Below are 12,285 nucleotides of genomic sequence, written 5' to 3'. Positions count from 1 at the left end.
AAACCATGGTGTGGGCATTGAGCTTGGTAGCCCTTGAACCTCTCCCAGGCTTCACTGAATCCTTCCAAGCCCTTCTGTTGAAAGCTGGAAATCTCATTTCTCAGCTTAGCAGTTCTTGAAGTAGAGAAGAACTTCTCCAAGAATGCTCTCTTGCAATCATCCCAAGTGGTGATAGAGTCGCTGGGTAGAGACTTCTCCCACTGACGTGCCTTATCCCCAAAGAGAAAGGGAATAGCTTGAGCTTTAAGGCGTCTTCGGACACACCATTGGTTTTTGACAACCCACAGTAGCTGTCGAACCTGTCCAAGTGATCAAATGGATCCTCTAGAGCCAACCCATGATACTTGTTGTTCTCGATCACGTTGAGGAGTCCTGATTTGATCTCAAAGTTGTTGGCTGCCACAGCGGGTGCTCGGATTCCCAATCTATGGCCATGAATGTTGGGGCGATCGTAAGTGCCAATGGGTCGAGCTGCTCGCTGTTGGTTAGCTGGAGCATTGTTATTAGCGCCATTGACGCCTGCATCATGCTGATGAACGTCTCCCATATCAGTGTTCAGTCTTTGCAGTTGAGCCTGTTGCTCTTCTTCTCTTTTCTTTCTAGCACACTCTCTCTCTAAAGCTCTGATGTCTGCAGCTCGTGGAACTAGGTTTGATGGACCGTTGCTCCGCAAGTTCATACACCTGTAGAATAAGAGGAGGTGAAAAAGAGTCAGTAACAAAAGAAAATAAAAATGACTTAGTCTCAAGCAATTGACTAAATCTCAATGTTTAAATCTACTCAGAATTTGGCAACGGCGCCAATTTGATGTTAGGAGTTTTCAAGGCTCCTAAGACAAATGTTGTAGTATAAATGATTGTCGAACCAGTTCTGAGAGATGAGAAAGCACCGAGAATGCAAGTAATCACTTAATCTAAGTGCAACCAATGGTTTTAAAAAGGGTTTTTAAACTACAAATAACTAAAAGGAATAACTAAATGATACTTTCTTAACTATGGGAAAAGAGAACTCATGGGTATAGGGATTAGACCTCGGGTGATCAAGTTTCGAACTAAGGATGGCAAACGATCAATCAAACTATCAACCTTAAGCTTAGACACAATCCTAAACAAACTCTATGTCTAGATGAATGTTCATTTACTAACACAATCCAAGCATCAAATGTGTTTGGTTGAATAATATGAAAGTAATCATAACTAGCAAGTCCAATGGCTATCTTAGCACCTCTAACAACAAATGTCTTTGGCAAAGTATGCTAAAAGCTAGGAAGAGTTGTCTCGGGCATTTCCTCGAACACCTTTCGGGTGAGAAATGCCTAAGGATCAACAACTGAGTGGCCAACTCAGAAGATGCATTAGGTTCACTCAGCTAGCAAGGAAATATGAATGATCTACACTAAAACATCCTAGCTCTAACCTAATCACCCTTAATCTCCCTAACCCATGAATTCAAAGGGGAATTACTCACTAATCTCCATGATTCCTCTTAAACCCATGTTGGATTTCAGATTAATCATGTAGAGAAACACAAAGAAAATAGATATAAGAACACATAATTTCAATAACAAAAACTGATCAATCCATTCAAAAGATGACTTTCCAAAGGTTTTTGGTGGTTTTTCCTCCGAACAAAGATAGATCCCCTTCTCCTGGCTTACAGAGTATTAAAACACAGGTTTAGAAAATAAAAACGTGCATCATGAAATGACCAAAAGGCCCTTGAGAAATCATAAGTTCGAGCAGAAACAAGACGCGGAGCGACCTCCGCTCGTCGCTCCGAGTAGTCGCTCCGTGCTTCGGGAGCGACCTCGCTGTGTCGCTGCGAGAGGTCGTTCCGAACTCGTTCTCGCGTTTCCGAGTGATCAAAACGTGAGCGACCTCCGCTCGTCGCTCCGAGTAGTCGCTCCGTGCTTCGGGAGCGACCTCGCTGTGTCGCTGCGAGAGGTCGCTCCGGACTCGTTCTCGCGTCTCCGGGTGATCAAAACGCGAGCGACTCTTCCCTGTCGCTCTGGTAAGGTCGCTCTGATAGGGAGATCAGAGTGACTTGACGGAATCGCTCCGGACTGGTCGCTCCGGTAAGGTGCTCGCCCAATAATCACTTTAAAAACTTCTTTGGGACTCCAATTGCACCCAAATGTCTCCAAGAACTCCATGTGGCACTCCAATACCTGATAAGGACTCATGCATGCAAAATGCAACCTAAACATGGCTAAATCCTAATCTACTCCCTCTGGATTTAAATATAAGATGTTTAAGGTTTTATACACATATTAAAAAACAATAAATACAATATTTTAATTGTTACTTTTTGATTATATCAATAAAGTTTCACCACTCATAGTTTTACTTTTTAATTTATGTTTAAATTTTAAAAATAAATGCATTAATTATATCTCAAAACATCATACATTTGTATACAAGATAAAAATATAGAACATCTTACATTCGTATCCGGAGGGAGTATATGATCAAAATGCACATGGGTGAATGGATAAAACATTAGAAATATGCAAGATATCAATGCCCACCAAACCATTCTAACCGGGACGACGAAACGCAACTTTCGCCACTTCCACATGAGTCATATCTAAAAAGTCACTTCTCTTATCCCTCCAAGATGACGGAGAAGAGAAAAAAGATTTGAAATCCCACCTTTGAAAGCATCAACCAGTTCAATAGTCTCTTCAGTCTCCACACTGCACACAACCGCAGAAAAAGAAAAAAATTCCAAAAACAACATACAAGCAAAACCTCTTTATCAGTTTACCGATTAAACTAGAAACTCGAAAGGAAATATGGAAGATGGAGCTCTCTTACACCGCGGGCGTATAACGACTGGCAAACGAAAAAAAGAGTGTCTAGGGAGAAGTAATAGAAAAAGTTTGAGAGAGAAATTAAAGAATATGTATTCACTATTTTATTATGAAATGAATTTTCACTGTATGTATAGTAGAGAGATTCATCTGATTCTTTGCAGCAAGCTTGCTTGTCTTGATTGTTATCTCTTCATGCTATTTGTCACCCACTAAAACCCACGATTCACGACCAAGATACCTTTTTTACACTCTTATTCCTCCGACGTAATTGCCACTTCCGTGAAGTCTGTTGTATGTTTAGTAAAGAGGTTCTATCACCGGAAAAGGGGAAGACTTCGGCTCTGACATTAAGTGGTAGTAGATATTGTAGTTAGAGCATGATTATCTCATGATTCCTAAGTGAGTTTCTTAATGATTATTTAATACTTTAAATGTACTTAAGTGGGGTTAAGAACTCTAGTTAAGAAACTTTCATTTTGAGCGGTCCAATGGGAGTTTCTTAATTAAGGGTTCTTAAAATTTATTTATTAAATAAAACATATTAAAAATAACATTTAAAACATAGATTTTTTTAAAAAAAACATAGATTTTTTTAATAAACATAAAAATAAAGACTAGTACAATAATCGAGAATAATTTGGAAAAACATCCGAGCTCAGTAGTTGTCTCCATCACGTCCAAATTTACGCCATATATGTTCAACCAAATCATTTCTCAGTTGTTGATGCATTTGTCTATCACGAATTCTAGTTCGAACACCCATCATAATGGCGATATTTGTCGGGATATCTGTAGAATACGTGAGACCAACATGTGAACTTCTGGTGTCTTCTCCTTGTTGGAACTCTGAAACATCAAATTGAGTGTATTCATCTCGTTCGCCTTCTACTATCATATTATGGAGTATGATACATGCTCTCATAATCTTCCCAATTTTGACTTTATCCCAAAAAAGTGCTGGATTTTTAATAATGGCAAAGCGAGCTTGCAAAACTCCAAAAGCACGCTCGACATCTTTTCGGGCAGCTTCTTGATACTGAGCAAATAAAACCGCTTTCGGCCCTTGTGGTACTGGAATAGATTGGATAAAAGTTGCCAATTTCGGATAAATTCTGTCGGTGAGATAGTAAGCCAAATGATACTATCTTCCATTGACTGAGTAAGTGACTTGTGGAGCTTGACCTTTTATTATGTCATAAAAAATAGGTGAGCGATCAAGAACATTGATATCATTTAAGGTACCTGGAGGTCCAAAACACGCATGCCATGTCCATAGATCATACGAAGCAACCGCCTCTAAAATGATTGTGGTTTTTCCCGAACCACGTGAATATTGACATTTCCAAGCGGTGGGACAATTCTTCCACTCCCAATGCATACAATCGATGCTTCCTATCATCCCGGGAAATCCCCGATGCTCACCAATATGGAGTAGACGTTGAAGATCAGCAGGTGTTGGTCTTCTTAGGTACTCATCGCCGAATAAATATACTATTCCTTCCACAAAATGTTCCACACATAACCGAGTTGTCGTTGCACCGAGTCGAAGGTATTCGTCAACAGCATCAGCTGCAGTACCATAGGCCAAGACACGAATGGCTGCTGTTCACTTCTGAAGTGGAGAGAGACTACGCCTGCCGAGAGCATCTTTCTTTTGTCGAAATAATTCTACTTCGTTGGAGAGTCGATCAGCAATATTCATGAACAATGGCTTGTTCATTCTAAATCATCGTCGGAATAGATTTTCTGGGTATGTTGGAGTTTCACTGAAATAATCATTCCACAAACGTACATCGCCTTCTTCACGATTCCGTTCGATATGAACTCGTTTTTTTATTTTTTTTCTTTCTTCTTCTTGATGACCATAATCAATGGAAAAATTTCCGAATGTTTGATCGAAATATTGATTAAAATATTGATCAAAATATTGATCGAAATATTGATCAAACTTTTCATCATCTACTCCCTCTCCCTCAAAAGTGTTATGAGAAGAAGATGCCATATTTGTGATCAAAATATGGAAAGTTTTTTTAATTATTTTGTGAATAATGTGTGATCAAAGAGAGTTTTTGGTACTTGGAGAGAATGAAACTTATTTATGTTTCAAGGAGAGAATGAAACATAAATATAATGGAACTTATAATGGAACTTGGAGAGAATGGAAATTGTTTGGTAGTTGATGCGAGGGAGAGAAGGAGAAGAAGCAACGATTGATTCTTTTGGTAGTTAGTGAGAGGAAGAGAAGAAGAATTTGTGATTCGAATGCTTGGTGAATGAACCGTTTATATAACAAAACACATACACACAATACTCGTGACTTTAAGAAAACTACAAACTAGAAACATCAAACTCATTATTTACACAAACAAACAAACTCGTGAGTCTGAAAAGCCCACATACAGACAGCTCGTGACACTATCTCCTATCTCTGCAAACAAACTCGTGACTTCTCTTCCACCGAAAATAACAGCTTGTGACTGCTCCTGTGACTGAACGTGGCATCTTGTGTCCACTTACAGAAATCTCGTGACACTCTCTTCCACACTTACAGACATCTCATGACACTCTCTTCATATCTCTGCACACCGAAAGTAACAAATCAATTATTGAACATGTCACATATCACATAAAAACGTGAAAACATATCACATTGAACATAAATATATCACATTGAACATAAACACATATCACATTGAAACAGAAACACATAAAACACATAACATGAAACAGAACATGATTTTGCTACTAGAAACATAACTTGACAACCGAAGACACATAGACCAAAGACATGATTTAGCATGCGACATACAAGCTTGCACTAATTACCAACATCTCACTAATTAGCTTCTTCTTAGCGCTTCCTCGTATTCAGAAAGTGGCTCTTTCTTGGATATGAGACTCTCAAGCAACCCCATCTTCGAAAGTCTCTCTTTCGCAGCCATGTCTTTCTCTGTAATAGACCACATGGTCTGAAACTCAGAGGCAGCCTGGTCACCTGCGATGCTTCTCTTACCAGAGGCTCCTTTCGCCGCCTTAACACCAGGAGGCCGTTTGGTTGGTTGATCACCGAGATTGGACATTGCTTGAGAGCTTTCTGATTGAGCTTCATCATCACACTTTCTCTTCTTACTGGTTCCATCAATCTTGCTACTAGCAACTTCACACCATTTCTGGTCATTCCTCAGCTCCTCCCAAGCATGGTGAAGGTTAAATTTGATCTTATGATCGTTGTAGAAGATTTCGTGTGCCAGTTTCACAGTATCAGCCTCATTTTGACCACTTGTTTTATGTCTTGTTGCAGCCGCATAGAATCCACAAAACTTACAGAAAAGATCGTTCATCTTCTGCCATCTTTGCTTACACTGAACTGCCTCTCGCTTTTCACCTCTTTCCACCTTTGGACTGGCTGCAAAGTAAGCCGCAATGCGGCTCCAGAAAGCACCTGCTTTCTGCTCATTGCTGACCACAGGGTCATTGCTGGTGTTTAATCAGGCGCTAATGAGCACAAGATCATATGTGACTGTCCACTTCTTCCTTTATTTGTGCTCTGTAGTTGAGTCTTCACAGAAGCTTGCGGTTTCAGGGAGTTGTGATGATCCGACATGTTGAAAATTCGCATAGGGACATGGTTCAGGAACGACACTCTCTTGTTGACTGTTCAAGAGGTCAACAAAATTGGGGGACATACTATATGGATTCGTAGAATCCATATCCTAAAATGTCAGAGAATAGAGAAGAGAAGAAGAATATCTAGTTAGAAGATTAACTAAATTGGAGGACATATTGAAGAAATGTGTTTCAAGACAAGTTAAAGGGAAGAAGAAGATCGTTTATGAAGATTAAAAGAAAGAGAGAAAGCACGGGGATTAATAGATGAAAAGAGAAGAAGAATATCTAGTTAGATACGAGTCTTTTAATTGTCTTTACTCTTTGAGTTAATTTGAGTTGAGATGAGTAGACAAGTAGCTAAAGATATTTATTACTACCACACAGTCCTAGAGTAACAATCAAACAAGCATTTTACCCAACCATTCATCACAATCATTCATCGCAAGGATTCATACTAACCACAACCTAACTCTTACACGCATTTATTAACCTAACTACTATCCAGTTTGGGCAATTAAGAAAAAGAAATTAAAAGAAGTTTTGTGGGAAGTTACCTCACCGATAGTCGGAAGTAGTAGTTGCTTCTCGAAGAAACAGGAGCAGGAGCTTCAGTCGAGAGCTGAAAGACTGTGATCTTGCTATCTCCAAACTCTTCTCGAAAACACAGGAGGAGGAGCTTCGGTCCCTGCCATAATTAACAACACAGTCAATACTGGTCTTTAATTAGAAGCAAAACATCAATTAAAACATAACAATCTCATCTTGCATTTCGACAAGTGATGTTACAACGTAAGCTCTTAGCCATCAACATAAACTATAATGAATCTTACTCGACTCGACTCTGATCGTAATAAAATGATCAGACAAAACCCACTAAACATGTAACTTTTTAACTAAACGATCAGACAAAACCCACCAAGAAGCCTACCAAATTTCGATCAAAGACCAAAGATTTACAATGACCACAAAACTAAAAACCGTAATCGCCTATAGTCCAAGAAACCTAATCGCTCTACGCGCTCAAATCATACAGATAAGATCCAGTGGAGCTTAATTAAGCAGAAGTAGAGATGCATGGAATAAGAATCGACGATGGATGAGGCTTACCTTCATGAACTTCTTCACCAGTGCTGCATTCACCAGAAACCTGAGAGAATCTCCAATCCGGAGGAGACGCCTTGAGGACCGAGAGAATCGTCATCCATAGTGGGTTTCGATCGGTCTTCTGACGGAGAATACGAGAGAAGCCGGCGGAGACGCCGTGAGGACCGAGACTGTGGTCGTCCGTGGGAGTTTCGATCGGTCTTCCGACAGAGAAGACGACAGACGCCGGGGGAACACGCCGTGAGGAGAGTCGTCATCGTGATCGCCTTTCGAGACGGAGAAAACGAGAAACCGAAACAAATGAGAAGAAAGAAAGAAGAAAAAAAAAAAAAGAGAGAGAGAGGAGGCTTTGCAAGGTGACACGTGTTTGAAAATCCCATTTAAAAACGGTTCCGAAAATCCCAAAAAAGAATCGGTAATCTCCTCCTTTATTTTGTTTTCATTTAATTAACTCAGTCATTTACTTTAAAAACCCACTAAGAGTCACCGATAATTAGGGTCTTAGATCTAAATTGTCATAAAAATTCGGAAGATGAGTTTACAGTAAAGTCACTAACAATTTTTATTTATACTAGATACGTGTCCGCGCTACGCGCGGATTATCCTACATTTTTCTCTAAAAATGTATAAAATTATGGTATTGTTAATTAATTTTAGCTAATTACAAAATATAAACTTCTAATTAAGGGTGTTTAATCTGGTAAAAAACAGAACCATTTAAAACATAATCAAATCGAAATAGAGAAAATGGTTTGTATTTGGTAATACTAAATATACCGAATATATGTTATTTTTAAGAAACTGCGGTATTGAATATGGTTTGGTATGTAAACCGATCAAACCGAATAAACCGATCAATTAAAATATAGTAGTATAATTTTATGTAAATTATAAAAATATATTTTATAATATATACATAATTTATTTTATTCATATGACCATCATTTTATTTTAGTAATTTAATATTTTATTTTATGTCAAAATTTATTTTTTCATTTTTATGAAACTAAACAAAACATTACTTTTACTTTTTATTGACAAATATGTGTGTTAATATTTAGTTATTTAATAATATTATGAAATACTAACTTTTTTATTTTCAATAGAAAATATTATTATTATAAACTTAATATATTTATTATTTTTTTAAATAGTAAAATTAAAAAAATAGTCTATTTGAAAAAGAAAATAACTTCATGTTATATTAAAACCAATATATAATCATATATATTAAAATTTATAAAATATTATAGAAGATTAATATATTTATGGAGTTTTGGTATAAAACCGAATAAACTGAAAACCGATGGTATATAAACCGAACCAAATCAAATTAAATATAGTTTTAATATAGTAGCTATTTTTAATAAACCGAATTACCAAAAAACCAAAAAAAATGAACTGAAACCAAACCGATATCTGAATTGAACACCCTTACTTCTAATGGTCTTTTGGTCGACTCTGTTTATCCGTTTTTTTAATTTATTTTAATTTTTATTCTTATTTTGCCAGCATGTTTATGATTAATAATATAATTATTTCTATATTGTGCTATTTTTACTCTTGTATTTTTTTCAACTTTTTTTGTTTTGTATCTGTTATTATTTAGGGTGTTTTGGTGTATTATTATTTCTGTAATGGAATTTGTGAATTTAAGTTCTATTTGAATATAAATATTTATGCACTCTGAAACTACAAATTTAACGTTCTTGTTATTTATTTTTCCTATATCTAATTTTGTTCAAGAATAAGAAAACAAAAGATAGCATAAAATCCATCTAATAACACCCTTTACAAACAAAACTTGTTTGATTCATTTGAAAAATCAAATGCTACTACTAAAACTTGTCCTTTCCGAAAGTAATGAATCAGTGGATCAAGGAACAGTCTTGAGAATGGGACTAATCTTTTTTTTTTTACTAAGTAATTGTCACATGCCTAAATCTGTTCTCTGCAGACTGCAAATGTTGACTTTGACTAACTATCACATCGGTCAGCCCATAGCAAACTTAACAATGCGTAGGAGAAGCTATTAAATCTCGAAGTAAAAACTTAGAATGAGTAACAACAAATTTACGCCCTATGTAGGGAAAATATATTACATCATTTGTTTTAAAAACATCGAGGCAAAGAAGGTGATCGTTAACAAAGATTTGTATGGCCCTAGTTGTCACGTTTAGCCTTTAAGACTTGTTCTTCTTCTCGTGATGTTTTCCTTTTCTTAACACGCATATTGTTACAATTTCCTCCCAGAACCAATACTGATTTGAAGCGAATGATAATATTGGCCTGTATTTAAGAGAAGCACTGGATTTCTGACAATTCTATAGAACAATAATCATAAGAGCATCTTAACCAACCTGTAGCAGGCCACTCCAAAACCATTATCCTTTTGTCAATGTCAATAATCATAAATGATTACTCACATGCGCATAGTTTAGTAAACTATCAATGTAATATAAAAAGAGAGGAAGAAACAGGGTTCTCAAAGCTATAAGACTATTGATATTACCTCGAATTTGCCGGACTAACTTCATAACAGAGAAGAGAACGTGAGAAAAGGACATGAATGACAACGGGATTATTGGAGTTTATCGTTTACGCCTTCAGCATCATTATCTTCTTTCCATTATGAAACCCAAAAAAATATTCATATTTGCATCAGCTCAATATGAACAACTATAGGGATCATAACAGTATAAGCAAATCAAAAGAAAGTAATTTAATTAGAATATTATACATTAGCAGCTGCTATTAGATTATAGAGACACCTTAGACTCTAGCAACTTCAAATTTCTGGTGTGGACTGATCTTTTTACTTAGACAAAGTTAATCTTTATTGGTCAAGCAATCTGTAATAGACTTCTCAAGATCAGCGTCTCCAAGACATCCATCAACATCATGTCCACTCCACATAACAACAAACATGATGCGTCCATGAAAAAGAAAATCAAACCTCAATGAAAGCCAAACTTGAGATCTTATTAACCTTATCTATTGTTTTCAAAAAACTCTGGTCGAGCTATACCTTTGTATGCAGTACATTATTCACTATTTGACTATCTTGCTTGGAAGATGCTCGATCTGTAATATCAATTTCATGCAAGTTGCTAGATGTAGTCACATATGAAAGCAACTTAGTAAAGTAATCAAAGCACAAAACATATAAATACAAAATTCTCCCTCAAACCAAAATAGTGTGCAAAAATAAGAGAACTGAAAAGAGAAAAATGTTCCTTTCATGTTGTCTACGCTCGTCCTTCTTCGCTTGAGTGTCCTGAAAATTGGATTCCTTTCATCTTCATCATGGCCATGTTGCAACATAGATCATCATCTCATCTACGCATCCTGTATAGACAGTTTTGGGGAAGGAAGTAAATTGTACGTACATCATGATAATAAACCGTTTGACTTAAAGAAGATACATGTTACCTTAGATAATTACAAAACTTATTGTCATGGCTGAATTAAGTTTGAATGAAGCGAAACTAATTACCTTACAAAACTCCTTGTCAACTCCCATTACTCCATCACTTCAATTCTAATAACGTTTTGACTTATCTATTGTGTTCACAAAACTCCTTGTCATATCTGAATGAAGTTGCCAATGTTTCCACATGGGAGTAATGAAGTTATTATTGGGATTAAAGCAGCATATGAACATAAGTACCTTGGGTTTAAGAGAAGGTTGATGTTTGGACCTCGATGGTGAGAAAAAGAGTCACAGTTACAGGTCTGTAGGCGTTAAAAGAGAAGACTGGAGAAAGGAGAAAGTGAAGACACTTTGAAACTCCTGAGTAATCCATTCAATCTCAACCAATTTTCCCATCACCAGAACCAAAACTCCCCAGACTCCACACTCACGGGTAAAAGCTCACAAATAATTTCAGTCCCAACGTCTCCACCGTTTCACCGTCTAAAGCCATCGATGAAACTCTGTTCCAATCATCTTTGTGGTACGCATAGCCATCATAATCCTCAGAAGCTTGTGATACTCAACAGCCTTTGCCGCTATCAGAAGCTAAAATCCCACTTCGGCCACCGTCAATGACAGAATCCTGTGAATCTGAACTTACTTTACGACTACCAGAACTCCACCCAACCGAGGAGAGGCGTCGTTGAAAAAATAGAGGTCTGTAGTGGAGAACAAATAAGCTTGAATACGATATATATAGGGTGCTGAGGTGAGGGAATCACAACAGTTTCATAGGCTTTTGATTGAGGCAGTAACAATGGTGGTTTAAGTGTATTAAAAGTGGTAGGCGAACGTTACACGGGATGAGCTGAGGAGATCAAAATGTCAAGGGATTCTCTCATAGAGGTGAGGAAGATGAACAATATATGAGTTGGTTTTCGTACTGATAAGCTGGGCCATAAAGTAAGCTTAGAGGAAATTAGCTTTTAATTAGGAAAGACCCAAGTATTTTATGAAACTCAAACACGTCTATGAAATCCCGGGGAAGTTATTCATGACATGGCAAGGAGTGTGAGCTGTCAACATCTGAGTGGACGATTTTTTATGAGGACGTGGCATGCCTCCCCATTGAGTATATTTGGCTTTTAGTATTGTTAGATATTGTTGGACTATGATTACTATCTACGTTGCACGGAAGCTTCATCGGACGTCTGCTTCCCGCTTCGGAACCGAAATCGGAACTGGAATCTCGCTTCCAAAACGCCTCTAAAATATTTTCTTTAAAAACATATCTGAAGCTTACGATTCCGTTTTGAAATCACGCTTTGTATTCTTTAAAAAA

The 12,285-nt window shown here is 37.1% G+C and overlaps 1 protein-coding gene and 1 non-coding gene across 2 annotated transcripts; one reads left to right on the top strand and one right to left on the bottom strand.

Annotated features, from left to right (window-relative positions):
- On the top strand, positions 1-107 carry LOC125584682. The gene has a single exon (XR_007321592.1). It is a non-coding gene; the product is annotated as a small nucleolar RNA R71 (small nucleolar RNA).
- Positions 108-5,655: 5,548 nt separating this feature from the next.
- On the bottom strand, positions 5,656-7,625 carry LOC106378070 (glutathione S-transferase T3-like). Its single transcript, XM_013818258.1, has 4 exons — positions 7,532-7,625; positions 7,341-7,348; positions 6,979-7,109; positions 5,656-6,292 (listed from the first exon to the last, which is right to left on the bottom strand). The coding sequence occupies exons 1-4, from the start codon at positions 7,623-7,625 to the stop codon at positions 5,656-5,658; spliced, it is 870 nt and encodes a 289-aa protein (XP_013673712.1).
- Between the last annotated feature and the right edge of the window lie 4,660 nt (positions 7,626-12,285).

The sequence above is a fragment of the Brassica napus genome, chromosome C3 (genome assembly GCF_020379485.1).
Source record: "Brassica napus cultivar Da-Ae chromosome C3, Da-Ae, whole genome shotgun sequence".
In the NCBI taxonomy this organism is placed as follows: Eukaryota; Viridiplantae; Streptophyta; class Magnoliopsida; order Brassicales; family Brassicaceae; genus Brassica; species Brassica napus.
The sequence above is the reverse complement of the archived record's forward strand: the minus strand, read 5'-3'. Positions and strand labels throughout refer to the sequence as shown.

What these genes read in the sequence shown, in the direction of transcription:
- LOC106378070 (XM_013818258.1), bottom strand. Translation starts at nt 7,625, where the DNA reads ATGACGATTCTCTCGGTCCTCAAGGCGTCTCCTCCGGATTGGAGATTC. An exon ending in TACTTCCGACTATCGGTGAG is followed by an intron (nt 6,293 to 6,978) that starts GTAACTTCCCAC and finishes ATTAAACACCAG; the next exon opens with CAATGACCCTGTGGTCAGCA.